Raw genomic sequence first — 16,721 nt, 5'->3', positions numbered from 1 at the left:
TAGCACCAGGAGAATATTAAGGACGCCACACGTACAGATAAACAATGTTACTTTATCATTCTAAAATGTGAATTGACTGTTAAATGCTTGAACTTGCAGACAGTAGTGGACCAAGAAGGCCTGGGCAGAATGACAAGAAAAACTTTAGTTTATTAATTGAATTGGTGTTTCTTCTATCTTTTAAAAAATATATACTGGTACATAGTTAACGATTTATATTTCAAAGATAGTTTTACTGTTAGTTGCCCAGGTTCTTCTTCTCCATGAAATGATTTCCATTTTTATATTTTTTGTGTGTGACTGAACTGCTTTTTCCTGCTGTTGTTGCAGGATTATTAAAGTTGTTATTTGGGAAACGTCTAATCCCAGTAACATTCAGTCATACTGTAAACATAATCTCAGACCACTGACTGATACTGCCCCTAATGCCTTAGACACCAGATCCACACAGACCCTGGTTTACACACTAACGTGCATTTAACAGCCGCATCATGAGCGGGGACAGACATTTCACTTCACCGTACCTCATTGCATAACTTCTGCTTCGTACCCTTTAATGTGGGTAGTTCTGGTGTTCAATGTGGCAATTCATCAGACGCTATTACAGCTCAGTAAAAGATGTAACACTTTGTTTTGTTCATAGCTACAAGGTTTTTGAGCAATTTCAGTTTGCATTTAATGTTATTTACACATTTGGTATCCTATCAAATTTCTACATCAGAAGTGGTATTCCTTTGCACTAAATGTTCTGCAGTTTGACAATAATCCGTAAATTAAAATTGTTAAACAAAATGTATGAGTTTTAAGTTTAAAATACAACAGCCGTTGGATCATAGTTTATTTATATATTCTCTATAAATATGCCTTATACATTCAAAGATTTAAGATTCGAAGAATGGAGTAATAAAATTAACAGAATAATTTATCATCTTTACTGATGGACATAAGCATTAGCCATGGCCTTGACAGAGTCGGTGTCATTTCTTGAAGAGTACACACTACTAGATATCCTGAGAAAAAGCATGAAGTGTATTCATCAAAATTGACTGATGCTTTTTCTCCATCTGAAAGATGAGCATTTGAAAAGTAAAAGTGCATTGTAACACACCCAAAGCTGTGCACCAAAGCAATGAACTGAACTTATGTTACAGTTATGAGTGGTGTCAAAAGTGCCTTTTATAGAGCAACTGGGTCATACTCTGTCAAATGTGCAGTAACTAATGATAAAGTCAAGGATCTGGTTTGAATCCAGCACAAGAAACCAGAGCCGTGGGAATGAGGAGGCCAGCTTCACATCAGTCTGTTTTGGCCTCAATTTTGAACTCCACTGTGTCCGATCGGCTCATCATTTCTGTTTGCATTCTCAGACATGTTTCTCCTGGTCCTGTCGTACACGGACGCAGATGATCATCAAATCACTGTAAACCTTTGTGGACAGATGATGAAAGCAGCTGTAAAGTAAAATGTCTTTCATTCCTCTAAGGTCAGCAGGAAAACGATAAGAAATGCATACTGTAACAGTTACAGTACAGTTGAATCTCCGCGTGGGCCATATAAACATACACGTATAAAACTTAATGGCACAGAGTAAATGCATGCTCTAAAAGCTTGTTCAGCTCATTCAACATAATGGAATGTCACATGGGTCCAGACGGTTGTTGAGTACTTCTTTTTTAGTCCACTCAAGTATTTTCTCTCTTGGTTAAAAATGAGTGGCAACATGAATCTAGCAGCACTGGAAATAGAGACGCTGTGGTCTTCATGATGACATGCAGATTGTCTGATGATTGGTTGAAGACTGTAGAGGTGTAACTTCACTATAAGAGACAAGGAAAAGAGCACTATTAATGCACACCCAACTATTCAGACACTAGAACTGGAGAGAAGCTCACCAGGTAGACATCCAAAACTGATCCGTCGTCTCTGTCGATGTCCACATCCATCGTGCTCTGCTCTGAAGTCAGGCAGATGGCACTGTCCTCCAGGGTGAAGGTGGAGCTGGACCCAATATCATCCCTGAAAGAGAGAAACTTTATTCTTCATCTCAACAGCGGTAGAAAACGGTCTTTGACACAGCTTAACATTAATAAAATCATACATGTACATGGAATTAATGCAGAGGATGGGAAGGCTTGTCAGTGATCAAGGTGGCAAACTTATGCTCGAGATAAACAGACATTCACCATTTGACAATTCTATTTTCAAGCTTTTGATTTGTGTTACATGTTTTTTCTTAAACAATTGCTTTGTGACTTATTTGTTGTTAATTCATAATAAATTGTATGGCATTGTCAATTGACACGGTTTCTCAAAGAGCAGCCACTAGAGGGCAACAAAATATAAGATTTTATTTCATGTTATATATCAAGTACATGTAGTAACATAGCATTAACCTATAGTACTGTGTACTGTGTGTCTTTCAGTACCATAATGGCAGAGCAGAGAATGTGAAAGATGCTGTTTGAAGATTAACTGAGGGCGCTTATTCATGGGTTTCTGCTTCCTGTTAATAGGTGCCAGTTGAGTCCTTTTACATGACGAATGATAATTTTATTTTAATTGGTAATTGCTATGGCAATTATGGCTATTTTTTATCACTGAAATCTAAGCATGCATACAGCATAGAAGTCCGACCTTTCTCACCCTGGACATGGACTATTTGAGCCGCTCCCCTCAGGAGGCTACGGTCCATCCGGACCAGAACCTCCCGCCACTTTCTGCACTACATCTGTAAATTTAACTACATTTTGTGTACACAGTAAGCCTATTATTATTTTTTTTATCCTATAACAGATTTAAATTGTTTTTCTTTAATACATGCCCTTTTTTATTTTATATATGCTGCATTATTATTGTTCATTGTTTTATGTTGCACAGAATCACCAAAGCAACTTCCTATCATTGTGAATTTTGTTCATCGGCAATGGCAAGAATAAACCTTTTCTGATTCTGAAGTGTATTCATAATAGTTAGTGTCACTTTGTTCCACAGTACAACTTCTACACTAGAATCAGAATAAAATAAAAGTAACATATTAGTGGACAATATTGTTCACCTTAATAAAAAATATTCTATAACTAAATAGAAAAGTATGTAAATCTGCTGCTGAACTCGGCCACCTGAGCCATGTGGTACTAGGGGCTGGAGCATTTACGTATTATATCCATTGTGTGCGGTTTGTTTATCGATGTTGTGTTTACAGTGGCAACGTCTGTGTAATCCCTCATTAGTCTAGGTGTGAGCCATCATAGAAAAAGTTTTAAGGGTAAATTTGTTTACAATCATTGTCCAGATGATCACTTTTGAAACCTTTTCTATGATTTACAATGTAAATGCCGTGGTGACACATTCACCCGCAGAACAACATGTCATGACGGAGCGTATCGTACCTTTCATCTGTTTGGTTGTCCACATTGACAAAGATGGAGGAGGTGGAGATGGTTCCCATGGAGGACCCGTCGTAAAACAATGGGGTTGCAGGGACCAGGTCAGGGCGCCGATACGACCCGAACACAGCTGAGGAGAGAAGCACGTGACCCCAGTGCAGCTCAAGGCCTTCTTAGAACGTCCCATTAATCCATCAATAACATCCATACGGCTTTGTCTGGCTAAAGTCCTTCTATTGAACCAGATCAAGAAGGAGCACGAAAGAGGGACAGAGTGGCAGTGCGGTAAAGCAGAAGGTTGTGGGTTTGATCCCCGGTCTCATCACAGCAGTACTGTCAGTGTGTACTCGGATACTTATCACTCGTCTGCTCTGTCTGTGGAGTTTGTAAGCGTAACCAGAACAACAGATGGAAACCAGCCAACGCTACAATCCTGCCAGTTTACATGTCCAAACTGTAAGTCATTAACATGCACTGTAATAATAAGCAAATGTACAAAATAAATACAGGAATTCATCTTATAATTCAATTGTTACAACAAAGCAAACTGTAAAAGAGCATTATTAAGCATTTTACAGTTATAATTTGAGGATATTACTGCAAAAATAAATTAACTGCTGACATAATAATAATGATAAATAAAACCAGGGACTACTATGTTTTAGCCACTAACTATAACCCAGTAATTACATCTTTGACATTATTAGTGGACGCTATTGTACAAAAAATAATACCACAGTAAGAAGTACTTAAATAAATGATACAAATACTAACTAAAAGCTAAATAACCACCTAATAATGTTTTGATTGATACTGTATTGAAGTGTAGCCAAATTGTCACTGTTGTTAATGGAATCAAAATACATGCAATTTTAAGTTGAAATGCAATACGTTTAATTTGCATAGTGTATTTAAATGATAAAAGTGACATATTACATTGTACATAATAATAATAATAATAATAATAATAATAATAATAACCTAATACATAAAGTCAATTACTCGCTCCGCATTTTTGGTGTGGAACAATGTCTTCAATATACTTTAATACAGTCATTTTCATTTAAATATTAGCCTTGATGCTCTAGGTTTTATACTTATACTTTTATCTGAAAAGCAGTGGGCCACTAGAGTTTGGGGAAGAATGCACGTTTGGAAAGACGTCTTTGTATGAATTGTTAATAATGACAGTGGGAGAGTTTACAATTTTGTCAGCTGACTTTGTGTGACTTCTCTTTCCTGTAAAGACCCACACCCGTGTTTCTTCCGGTAGATGAAGAAATTCACATACATACCACATCTGACACATAACTAACGTGTGCCAATCAGTAATACTGGACGTACATGGGCAAAAGTGTCTGCAGCGGTTGACATTGTACCTTGTCCGTCGAGACTGGCCAGGCTGCGGGCCCCTGCCAGCGTGTCCTCCTCGCTCCTCTCGTCGGTTTGGGATGAAAGGATCTCTTGTGAGGAAAACTTCAGAGCCGGGATAGACGTGCGCGTTCTCTTTGAGGGCGAGAACCGAAGAGCTGCGAGGACAAACATTTATGGAGTTTATCGAAAGGTTTTGGGTCAATTTCTTGAGCTGAACAAACAAAAGAAATGAACAAACTGATAAATTGTCCAATCTGCGCCATAATGTTTTTGACTTATTTCACTGCATCAACTTTTATATAAATGTTTTCTGTGGGAAATTGAAACGTCATTCAGGATATTTTCTCTGATTGCATTTTTATACCACAGGGATCTCCGTAATCTCTCAAAATCTTTCGCACTGGCTCCCGGTTTCTTATCGCATTGATTTTATTTGTTTTTAAATGTCTCCATGGCCTTGCCCCTCAGTATCTGTGCGACCTGCTGCAGCCCTACATTCCTGCACGTTCTCTCAGGTCCACACGCCAATCTTTTGACACGTTGTCCCAAAAAAACGAAGAGAAAAACAAGGGGAGACCCATCGTTTTCTGTTGCTGGAATGAGCTCCCGGCGCAACTTAGACAAATTGAGTCCCTTTCTATTTTTAAGTCTTCTTTAAAAGTAATAATGTTGACTTCAGTTTTATAAAATTTCAGTTTTTTCAGTTGTTTTACATTGTCTTAATTGTGTGTTAAGCACTTTGTTGACTTTGTTGTTTTTAAGGTGCTCTGACAAATAAAGTTGGTTTGGACATCAAGTACCACATTTCTTTGTCTTCTATTTAAGTATTTTGGAAGTATTTACAGTAGCTTTCTATCTGCTTTATTATGATATTATTTATTAAGGTTTAAACGCCAAAAACAAAAAGGTGAAAAACATATGAAGCAAAATTCTGCATCTAATATATCAGCAAAATGGCTTTTAAACCTTATAAAGCCTTTGTCCATTACTCATTTATGTGGTGGAAATATATGCATTTATTTTGTTGTTCATTTGTGATTTTGTTGTTCATTTAAGAGCCATAAACAAATGTATAAATATCTTAAAAGGAATCAGATTATTTAGCTAATATTATAGAAACCCTTTTATCAAAAACCCGGCAAAAAATGTAGGAATTATTATTTTTACTTTATGTAAAGTTTCAGTTTCTTTTGTGGCTGGAGATATAATTTAAAATGAAAATATGAGCTGTTGGGTGCATGTCTGAGAAGTTTGCAGTTTGTAACATGAAGATGAAAATGCTGATACAAAGTCAGGTCTGTCTGAGCCACACTGAGAGCTCCAGATAAACTGTTTATGAGGCTTGCTGCGGATGATCAGTCTCTGGCTCCACATGCCAGATTACTGCAGCGTGCAACAGGCAAAACCAATCACTGCTGGTTTTCACGGCCCGATTTCTGTGTAAAGAGAGAGCCAACGCAACCTTTCACTTGCTTTGTCATGTGCAACTATTTAGACTAAAGTACAGTGTTTATGGACCTGCTGTACGTAATCACAGCCATGTCCTGAACAATTAAGGACTTAAAAAAAAAAAACACGGAATCAAATTAAAGTTCACATTTGGTTACACGTGAATTTAGAATGGATTTGTAAAGCGCAAAGAGATTTTCTTGGTTGTGTGTGTTTTCCAACTACATGAGACCACAAGGTTATTTGATTAACTGATAATAATAGTGATTGTTAAGGGCACAATAAAAAAAGAAGAAAAAAAGACTAGACAATCTAAAGCCCAAAAGCACATTGTTCAGAAAGTTTGATTTTGTAAAGTTGGCCACAAACTTCAGGAATAGTAATGTGTTCAGACAATGCAAATTTAATGAATAAAAGGATTAGGATTAGTGCGGCCAATCCTGAATAATTGTTATATAGTGATGTATTATTCATGCAAATGTAATCTAATTGAATAAATATCAACAAAAATAATTGTAGTTTATTTAATATGATAATATTAAATAAACTACAATTATTTTATGTGGTGCAATTGGATCAAGACCACTCAAAAAACTGGAAATGTCCAATTATTGTTATTTATGTATGTGTTTGTGTGTTTGTTTTGTTTGTTTGTTTGTTTGTTTTGTTTTGTTTGTTTGCAATCTTAAATAAGTGGTTGAATTAAGTTGATTAATTTTAACATATATCTATCTTAAAATAATATTACCAATGGAACAAGCATAAAATGGTTTCCTTATTCTTCTTTTTTATACTGCACTACACAAAAATCAAGATAAAAAGCTTTATTATTATTTAAGATCTTATATAACCCACTGTGAAAGATGCTCAATTTCCACTACAACAAAATTAAACTACCGTAGCTAACTACCCGGTAACATCTTTTACATAAACTGCTCTTCATCATTGACACTTACGTTGGTTCTTCCTGAACACCCTGGTGCTCATAAATTTGAGGAAGCGACTGGCGTAAAACCCGGGCCGATGCACGGAGACAGTGTCCTGAAAACAAACACCAAAACAGAGCTTCAGTTAAACCGCCACGGAAAACAATATAATGCCCATTGATCACAAAAGTATCTCAAGTTAATACAAATATGGACTTACGCCATCATACACCAGGGCTTTCCATGAGTGTTCCAGCTTCTTGATAAACCTTAAAAAATGAAACACATAATACCCTTATGCAACACTCTTTTTACTGCGCAGGCGTCCGCTTTTTAGCATTTCCCATCTTCAAAGTCCAATTATGTAACATTGCTCTTTGAGGTTTGTCTTTGATTAGGCAGAAATAAATCCAGAACAAACTGTGACAAATCTGCTCGTTTCATTGTGACTTTTTGGTCTGATCTCCCAATAACATTGTGCTCCTTCAGCCGCTCTGACTAACGTGCTTTAAGGGACGTTTGAGGCCTTTTATGCCATCCTACCTGCTTAGGGTCTGTAATCAAAATGCTAAAAGGCTGCAAATGTGTTTTTTTTAAAATACATGTTCAATTTTAAAGCTACATTAAATATCAAGTATTTATGCCACACTACAAAGACATTTTAGTCCTCCTGGTCATATATTCTCTGGCTTTTTATCTCTCATACATATATTGTACCTGTACGACTGAAGAATGTCAATGATTCCCAGGAAGATCAGCAGCTTCTCCTCTCTGTGTGTTTTTGCTGGAATGCCTCCCATCCTGAAAATATTCAGTACAGTTTGTGGTCACATATTCCATCTACCTCACTGAGTAAGACCTTTGACACACATGACAACAGACAACAAATGAATGAAGCTTTGGTCACATTCTTTTACATGACTAACCCCATTAGTTGCATGAATACATGTTCCAGTATTATCAGATGTAAGTGCTGAGAACAAAACTGTGACAACAAAACTAGGAGTGTGGAAACAATAAACCATTTACAGAGATAGTGAGCTTTAAATTGAGCATGCATTGTGTGAGTTTTTGCTCTGTATATATACATGTATGTGTTTATTCTGTGACAAGTATTAGCATGTTCAACACTAAACATAATGCTACTGTTTCAGTGTTTGCCTGTTCAAACAGACGGATCCCCTTTACTGTTGTTTGGGAAAGGCCCGGACAGCGTTTATATTGGTGTGTGCTGTCACAGTAAATACACGCCTGATGGCTTGTTTGTATTAGCGTAGCTATGGTTATGCTAAGGCATATCTGTGTGCAAGAGCTGTTGTCCATATATGTGTAGGTGATGTGAATATTTCCATGGCTCACGTGTCGTCCGTGCTCAGCACTTCAGCTGCCTTGCCGTCTCCCTGGATGGACTCCATGGCGGTGGAGTAGAGCACCCGCTGACCCTGTGGCCTCCTGCCATCGCCCCCTGCCTGCCCCGGCTCGCTGCTGTCCCTGTGGTGCTGGTCCAACACGTGCACTCCCAGCAGCAGGCTGTAGTCCATGATCTTAAAACTCTCTAGGACCTGCGCAGCACATAATCAAATTAAGTCACATTTCTTTAATACTTTTACTTGTTTGCTTTTTTGCCAGGAGTTGCAACTGTTTTTGAATATTTTCCATATTTATTTGACAGATAACCAGTTTCTAATAAACCAGGAAGATGTTGACTTTCTTGATGACTTTATTCTTACTGGACCTACCTTTGTAGGTAATTGTACAACTTTCAGTAACCTCAAAGGAAGTCTGTGCGTAAACCATTCTGGAGCTAAATAAACAAGGTGTTTCTCCACAGCGGGCCAAGTGTTACACATTGACTTGTGAGAGGAGCCTTTCACCCAATTTCACAGTCTTAAGGCGACTCCATGTCTCCTGCCCGTGTTGCTCTCACAAGAAAACAATATCGACCTTAGGTTTGATCTGGGAATAGTATCATCATTTATTCACCATGATTGATGCTTATCAGACGACTGGAAGATAGAAGGCCTTGTCCAGCTTCACTCCTATGACTGGAGGACTGTGTGTGAATTAAGTTATAAGTGAGGGGCTTTTGATGCATAAACAAGTGTAAGAATAGACTCAATCTCAACCAACTAAATGCCAAAAGACAGCACATTATTGATTACAAAAAGGAGCACGTCGTGCCAAAGAGAAAAACAGAAATAACTACTGCATAATGTAGAGGTGCTCACAATACTAAAAGGTCAACATTTTGATCCTAAGTCTCAATTCTCGATATCAGTTTTGATATGACCGTGACAGGAAAAATCACTTTTTTTACACAAAAATAATCAGTTATTTAATACTAACATAATGCTTTTCAACTAATTCTAATAAAACCATTTGAAAAATATTTAGAAAGGTCACACTTTGTACAGTTTATGAATGTTTTTATGATTATCGATGCTTGTTAGTTGTGTGTCTAGTGTCTAGTTTCAATAGTTTTCATATTATGTTTAGATGGAACGGAGCAAAACGGAACAAAATGCACTACAGAACCAAACTTTTCCTCGCTGTGTACATCATCATTTCTTTAGAGATCATGTCTTTATTATGCTATTATTATTATTATTATTATGTGAAATTACAGTAAAATCACCCACAAAAGTGCAGAAATAAAATGTGTTAATGTTAAAACATTCCCGACACGATCAATACTTCGATAAGCTGCACACCCACAGCACTCTCTAAAATAGATCTCAGTTTGCAACGTGGACTGGACACAAATGGACGCTTTAGACAAGACTGTGACCTCTTAGTAACAGATCCAAGACTAACAACGCAAAAAGAATCAGGAACGTTTGAAATGATTTGATCTAAAGTATATGCATTATTCCCCTTATAATATGAAACACTGTGAGTTCCAGCAAAGACAAGCATATATTTTGTTGTAAAGTTGAGTCAAAGCATAACCTCATTATCGTCACAGTTACGTACAGTGAATTGTCCACACTGGGTCTTATGCAACAACACATGCCAGCTCTGTTATGCCAGTCTCTCTACTCCTGAAGATTAATGAGCTAAACTGTATTCCCTTCCAAGTAAATGAGATTTAACAGGAATAATGATCTGCATGGAGATTTAGTAGGACGTTATGGACCCACACCACGCCCTCTAAGTCACTCTCTTATGGGTTTCATGAATTATTAATGCGGCGTGTTGTTTTGGTATTTGGGCAGTATCAGGGGAGCTGCGGAGTAATGGAGACTGTGCAAACCCAGCATTTTCCTGTCACACATCTAAACGAGGTCTGTGGAAGTGGAAAACATGTTCTGCCGTGGCCCATATATGCCAAGACTACCCCAGGATAGACGTTTGAGAGTAATCTTATGGAACTGACAATAACCTTTCACTAATGTTTTTAATGATTTTATTCATATGTAGCAATGCACTCGAATCACACATTTATTAAATACACATACAAATAAAGCTGAAATTCAAAAAGGTTGACAATGATGCTTTATAAATAATTAATACAAAAAAAACAAAAAAAAGGTAATCCGCAGCACAATTCATCGCAATCTAGTAGAAATCACAATTTGAGATGGCACAATTGTCAAACCGCAAAGGCACAAGTTATTTAGATAATAAAATGTCAAACAAAATAGTCTGTTTTTAGAGAAAAATCTTGTTTCTCCCGAGTTTAGACCTCTACAAACAGGGCTTCAAAAAAATCAATACCCAGATATTGTCTTACTCAAGTTAGATATACTGAAATAAATATAAAGCTGGAACAAACTTGGACCTTTCCGGAATAGTTTTAGAATCACCTTTATCAATTTGAGAACAAAGCACATTAAGTAAACCAGTAGTATTTTGTGTAGGGATGGTCCGATGTAGATTGTTTTGGAGCCGATGCAATGTCCAATTTCTAGCCGATGAGGCCGATAACCGATATTTGCCGATATTTGCCGATACTGATGATACGATTTAAAATTCCATAGTCCACGAAAGTATGTCAATATGCCGATGTGGTTTATTGTTTGCATTAATTTGGGACACAAGGTGGGCGTTCAAATGTAGGTGTAATTGTGTATGCATGAACTTGTGTGTGCCTTCGTGTTTCTAGGTGTAACTACTGTGAACCAAAGCTCGAAACGAAGCCAATCAATCAAGTTAGTTCGGTTCACAATTAACTTTTCTCTTTTGTTAAACCAATGACAACATATATATTCTGTATCTTGGAAATAAGATCATTTGAGGCATGAACTTTCAGCCATATTTCTAGCCCAGTTGATCTTCTATTTACATTTTACTCGTTGATCTGCCAAATATCGGCCGATTGATCAATATCAGCCCGACGCCGACAATGATACCACGGCCCAGTCATCGCTTCGTCAGCAATTTCGTTTTTACCACATGATATTCTACAAAAATGGTGTCAGTATCAGCTTCGTAACAGCAAAACTATGACAATTCACATTTTGGACAGACTCTGAGCTGGTTTGCGCTGCATTGTGTCGCCCTCCTTTCATGCTCCGCTCAGGCCCTTTACAGCACGCACATTTGCCTCTGCGTAGTAGTTCACAGCCTCTCGTGGGGTGATGAGGTTAGCTGCTTACTCATGGAAAAGATTGTGCTTAGAGGGCACTTTGTTTCCCGCTCAAGAGGAGAACGCAGGGAGTTGTGACAAAAACAAATTGTCTGCCGCATATGCAGGCTACAAGGGTAAAAGCCTCGCTGCGATTCAACGTATGAGACAAAAGTACTGACAAAGTGGACACGCACGCTAAGAAAGGCAGAGATTTATGTTTCACAGGCTTAAGTAAAAGGTGACTAAGGTGTCGTTGTCTAAAGCATGACTAAGCACAATCCTACTTCATTGTTAATGCTAATAAAATGAATGGATAAATGAATAAATATTGGAGAATACTTCAGTGACAGCAGTAGTCAAGTGTCCTAAACAAGGAGTTCCTGGAAAATGAGGGTTGGGAAAGTGACAGTTGTTTTGGTCATGTAGAGGCAGCGATATCTTCAAAGGGCAAAGAGAGCGCACACGCCACGTTCAAACTGGACCCCACAGTAAATAGAGAATGAACTGAATTGAAAGCATGTGTTTTCTATGAAGAGCAGGTAAACTAACAGGCCGCTCTGAATTTAAAAGCAGCATAACACTTTTCATTAACGCTCTTAAGTATGAACTCAAACTGAAGTAAAAACTACATCAAAGTCTCTCTCTTTCCACACATAAAAACAGTGTGTAATAATAATAATAATAAACTTGGCAAACAGTTAGACATTTGGCCTGCATCATGTGACGCTGCACATCATGTGACACCTTTTACAGGCAAAGTCACAAAGTGGTCCGACTTAGCATAAGCTTGAATATAATATGAACATAATTACTTCACACCAAGCAAAACTAATGGGATTACAGCACAGGGGGCTTTGAGAGTCTAAACCCGCCATTAACCTGCCACATTGTCTGTAATGTATAAAGAGGGGCATCTGGCAGAAGCTGTAACACAGTGTCATGTGTCAGAAATTCTCAAACATTTCAAGTCAAGGACAACATTCAAAAAGATGTGGCTTTTAGTGAACGGAAATAGTTAAAATCTTATCTATATCAGGAATTACAAAGGTTAGATTCAAGAGTAAAACCAGCTCCAGGACCAAAATGTAAATATTTGAAATTATGTTTCACTTAAAAGTACAGTTAGTACACATAATGCTGGTTATTTAATTGATGTGGGGGCCGAATGTTTTTTTGATGTCGTCAGGCGACTGTAACTTCAATGTTCACTGCTGCTTTCATTGTTTTCTGTGGCTCAGTTTGAAGATGACCTCATTTGTAGAGGAAGGGAAGTGATATGCAATGCAGTAATGTTTGGGCTACTCCAGATAGTTCATGCTGCGTACTGTGCATCTGGCAGGTAAAACAAAACATAACAGGAACGGCAAGAGTATCTGAGTTACACAGATAAAAACAAACAAGCTCAATGTGAAACTGGGTCACTACTGGTGTCCCGAACTGTCGTGTGTTACCATTGGGTAGTAGTGCTAAGGAAATGCCTTTTTAATTCACCAAACAGTGTTAAGATCCATAAAAGGAAAAGAAAATATTCCAAATACTTGTCAGTAGTTAGATTTCTGTATACATTTATAGACCACTCATCTCTCTCCTACTGCAGTGTGTGTCCAAAAAAAATTTAAATAAATAAAAAAAGTATGACGTTTGCACCTGTTATTATATATTAAAACACCTCACTCTAGCTTACAGGGTAATTAAAGCCTTTTACCTCACCGTTTTTTCACAACAAAAGGGAAAAAAGTCACTAACCCTTGTAATTATACATTCCTAAGCCAAGTCCAATCAGCTCTAAGCTCTTCATATGACGGATAATGTTATGACAAATGCCTCTGGATCAAACACGTGCAGAAGTGCTGGGGCCCCTGGAGGAGCTGACCTACCCGACAGTCTCTCTGCAGCGTCTTCATTAGGTTGGTGTACGTCTCTGTGTCGAAGTAAATGCCGTCCTCGTGCATGTCCTGAAAGTCCAGGTCTTTGTATGTGGGACAGGACTTCTCCCGCTCCTTACGGGACGCCCTCCTTTTGTACGTGGAGCCCTTCAGGTCGTACTTGTAGTGCATTTTGACCGAGCGCGGCAGGACATTGTTCATTACCACCAGTCTGATGTTGATGCCTCCTGACTGGATACAGTAAAGGCCGTAGAACTTTGGCAGCAGCGTGCGAGGATTCTGGTTCAGGTTCTGAGGGGTAAAAAGATAATGTTTTATATTTGAAGTCACGACAAAGATAAACAAAAGGTTTATGACGTGTGTAGAAGCATAGATGACGCTTTAATACACAGTTAATCTTCAGTGTAAATAAGAAAAGAACAGCTGAGGATCATTGAACAAATATTTTCCCGTCAGTGTGTGTTGATTGTAAAGTAAATTAACGTAACCAATTTAAGGCAAATCAATATGAATCTGTGTCAATAAAGGGTGATGCACGTTCAATTTCAGATCAAGGGGGAAATTAGGCTTGAACAAAGTGAGACCTTTAAAAACAGTTTATCTATCTAGGTCGATGCCCTTAAACAAAAATAAAACATTTACATAACGTTAGCATTATCTGTGTGTCGACGTTTTGCCCTAATGGAGGTTGATGAGTTTGAGAAAATAAACATAGAAATCACTAAATATGCCTGGCCTTTTGCAGTGTTGGTCCGTGTGTCTCACCATGTAGTATCCAGGCAACAGTCTCTGGAGAAACTTGGCCTCTTTGTGCTGGACGGTTTTGATGATGAACTCGTCATCACTGGTCAGGTAAAAGAGAGAGCCACTGGCGCCGGGATTGGTCAGCTCAATAAGAGGCTCATTGACAAGGGAGTACTACAGAATGACAACAAATACACTTTTAAAGTACTTCAAACATGCGTAAAACCCATCAACAAAGTGCCTTTCATATACAAAGTGTGTCAAAAGCCAAGAGTCCAAGAGAGTGGACAAAGTGGTTCTGGGATTTTAAAAACTCAAAATATGCCTAAAACAAGAAGGTTTTTTTAAGTCAAGGGTTTAGACAATAGACTGACATTTTCCTCACTAAATAATAGTACGTTCTTAATATTCCATTGTCGTCTTATACTAGTTCTGGCTAAGCTCAAGATCATTCTAAAACTGTTCAGGAAAGGTTGTCATTTTGTCCTGTTTACTTGATTTTTTTAGTATCAACACTTGTTATAGTTTTGATACTAGATTAATATTGATTAGTTTCGGATTATTTATACTTTTGACAACCCTAGACAAATATTTCAAAGATAATAATAACTACTTGATAAATGCCCTGACCCTAACTCCTAACCATAACATGTTGAATAAGAAGTTACTAAGCCTGAATCATTTATAATAACCTTTTTGTTATGAATTAAATCTTGTTTCATGATAATTTGTGGCCAATTAAGGTGTAGTTCTTATAAGCTGGAACCATAATATTGTGGTATAAAGTTACAGTTGGAAAGGGCAGTGATTCTTGGGTTTAAAATAGAAAGAACAATATATGCTTTGTTTGTGTGTTAATTATGAATAGGAATTATTGACTCGATGACATAAGCTAGAGGTTTTCATAATTAGAACAGGAAGGAAAAAACCCTGAAGATGTCCTTGCCTTCTTCAATCAATATTTGCAGTCACCTTGAGTCGTGCACACAAACACGTCAGCACTTCATTGCATTAGCCTTGTGCGTAAGCGGCGTATGCTTTATGCTTGTCTCTTTAATTAAGACCAGAGCTTTGTGTCTGTCCATCTCCAGGGTCTGGATATGATCCCTTGGCTTAGTTTATCTTTGTTTTGTTCTACATGGTGAGTCCAGCCTTTCAAATGGTTAATGTAATTTAACAGAATCCTTACATAATACAGGTTCTACGAATGATAAGGGGAACGCGCTCCACGATTCCATTTGCACACTGCGTTTATCATGTTTGATAGAGGCGTGAACATGTAAAGCAATATCATACATCCAGTGATGGCTTGTTTAACATCAGGAAAAAGCAGGAAAACAACTAAAACAACAAAAAACGTCCCTGCAAACACTAACATCCTGTGTGTTTACGTCTAATGGGAACCCACACATCAATAAGTAAGTTATAGTATATTCACATGTCATGGAAAAAAATGGTTTTCTGTGTTTTAACTTTATGTTTCAGCTTTATCAAAAAAGTAAAATGTTAAACTTTAATGTAAAGCGCTTTACATTAAGTTTTACTTTTTATGCACATTCAATTAAAATGATACATTTCAGTTATAATTTTAAATTATGTAATTCATTATTGCTAAACTGATTAATCTTTAAATGTCTGCGTTATATTTCTAAAGCTCAGGAGTCTATCTCAGGACATGGACCGTAAATGTTTCTCAAGACAGAAAATGATTAGCTTTAGTTACATATTACCCTATAAAATGCGGTTGCTATTAGCATGTATCAAACTGTAGTGTGTTGCAGACAGAGACTGCTCTGTATTTATACAGTGACTTACACATGTGTTTACGTGTGTCTATTTTATCTTCGTAAACCTGAGAATAATGTGTGAATAGTACAGCTCTTACCAGGTAGTCGTCTGGTTTGATGCCAAACAGATCTCTGAAGTAGCGAAAGGCCAGAGGGGCGTACGTCTTGAAGCGAAAATCAGGGTAATGATGGGCTGGGGTCAGGTTGCTTCCCTCACTACCAAAACAGACACATTATATTGATTATCTTGGTTTCAAGGTTACTTTAAAATTAACACAGCTGACCATATGCTGTATAAATAAAGTGGATTGGATTTCAACATATTGAATCCTAAGTAATACATCTGAGTAACATGATCCACAGGACAGACCTATGTAAAAGTGACAAAAATCTATTTCTGAACAAACTGAACATCTATGTATTGGTGACTTGCCCCACCCATGTGTGAGTATTATACTGTAGAGGCATCTATGGGAACCTATACTTCACTATTGTAATGACAAACTGTATTGAGTTCTTCGCCTAGAGACTGAAGATGGATCTGATTACTTGTTCTGGACAAACTCAAAACGCACCAAAAAGCCAAGGGCCAGAAAGAC

The 16,721-nt window shown here is 37.6% G+C and overlaps 1 protein-coding gene across 2 annotated transcripts in view; it reads right to left on the bottom strand.

Moving 5' to 3' along the window:
• Positions 1 to 278: 278 nt before the first annotated feature.
• pip5k1bb (phosphatidylinositol-4-phosphate 5-kinase, type I, beta b) overlaps positions 279 to 16,721 on the bottom strand; it is a 29,033-nt gene continuing 12,590 nt past the window's right edge. For both annotated transcript variants that reach the window (XM_072433815.1, XM_072433814.1), the window contains exons 5-15: positions 16,221 to 16,338; positions 14,357 to 14,509; positions 13,583 to 13,882; positions 8,495 to 8,697; positions 7,853 to 7,936; positions 7,356 to 7,404; positions 7,166 to 7,250; positions 4,766 to 4,915; positions 3,390 to 3,516; positions 1,893 to 2,016; positions 279 to 1,817 (exon numbers count right to left, since the gene is read on the bottom strand). In XM_072433815.1, coding sequence (XP_072289916.1) covers positions 1,815 to 1,817; positions 1,893 to 2,016; positions 3,390 to 3,516; positions 4,766 to 4,915; positions 7,166 to 7,250; positions 7,356 to 7,404; positions 7,853 to 7,936; positions 8,495 to 8,697; positions 13,583 to 13,882; positions 14,357 to 14,509; positions 16,221 to 16,338 — 1,396 coding nt within the window. In that variant the 3' untranslated portion in view covers positions 279 to 1,814. The remainder of the gene's footprint in view (positions 1,818 to 1,892; positions 2,017 to 3,389; positions 3,517 to 4,765; positions 4,916 to 7,165; positions 7,251 to 7,355; positions 7,405 to 7,852; positions 7,937 to 8,494; positions 8,698 to 13,582; positions 13,883 to 14,356; positions 14,510 to 16,220; positions 16,339 to 16,721) is intronic.

Source organism: Eucyclogobius newberryi, unplaced genomic scaffold (assembly GCF_026437365.1).
Source record: "Eucyclogobius newberryi isolate DKJ021-1_F unplaced genomic scaffold, fEucNew1.0.hap1 SCAF_6, whole genome shotgun sequence".
In the NCBI taxonomy this organism is placed as follows: domain Eukaryota; kingdom Metazoa; phylum Chordata; class Actinopteri; order Gobiiformes; family Gobiidae; genus Eucyclogobius; species Eucyclogobius newberryi.
This window is presented reverse-complemented; position numbering and strand designations above follow the sequence as displayed.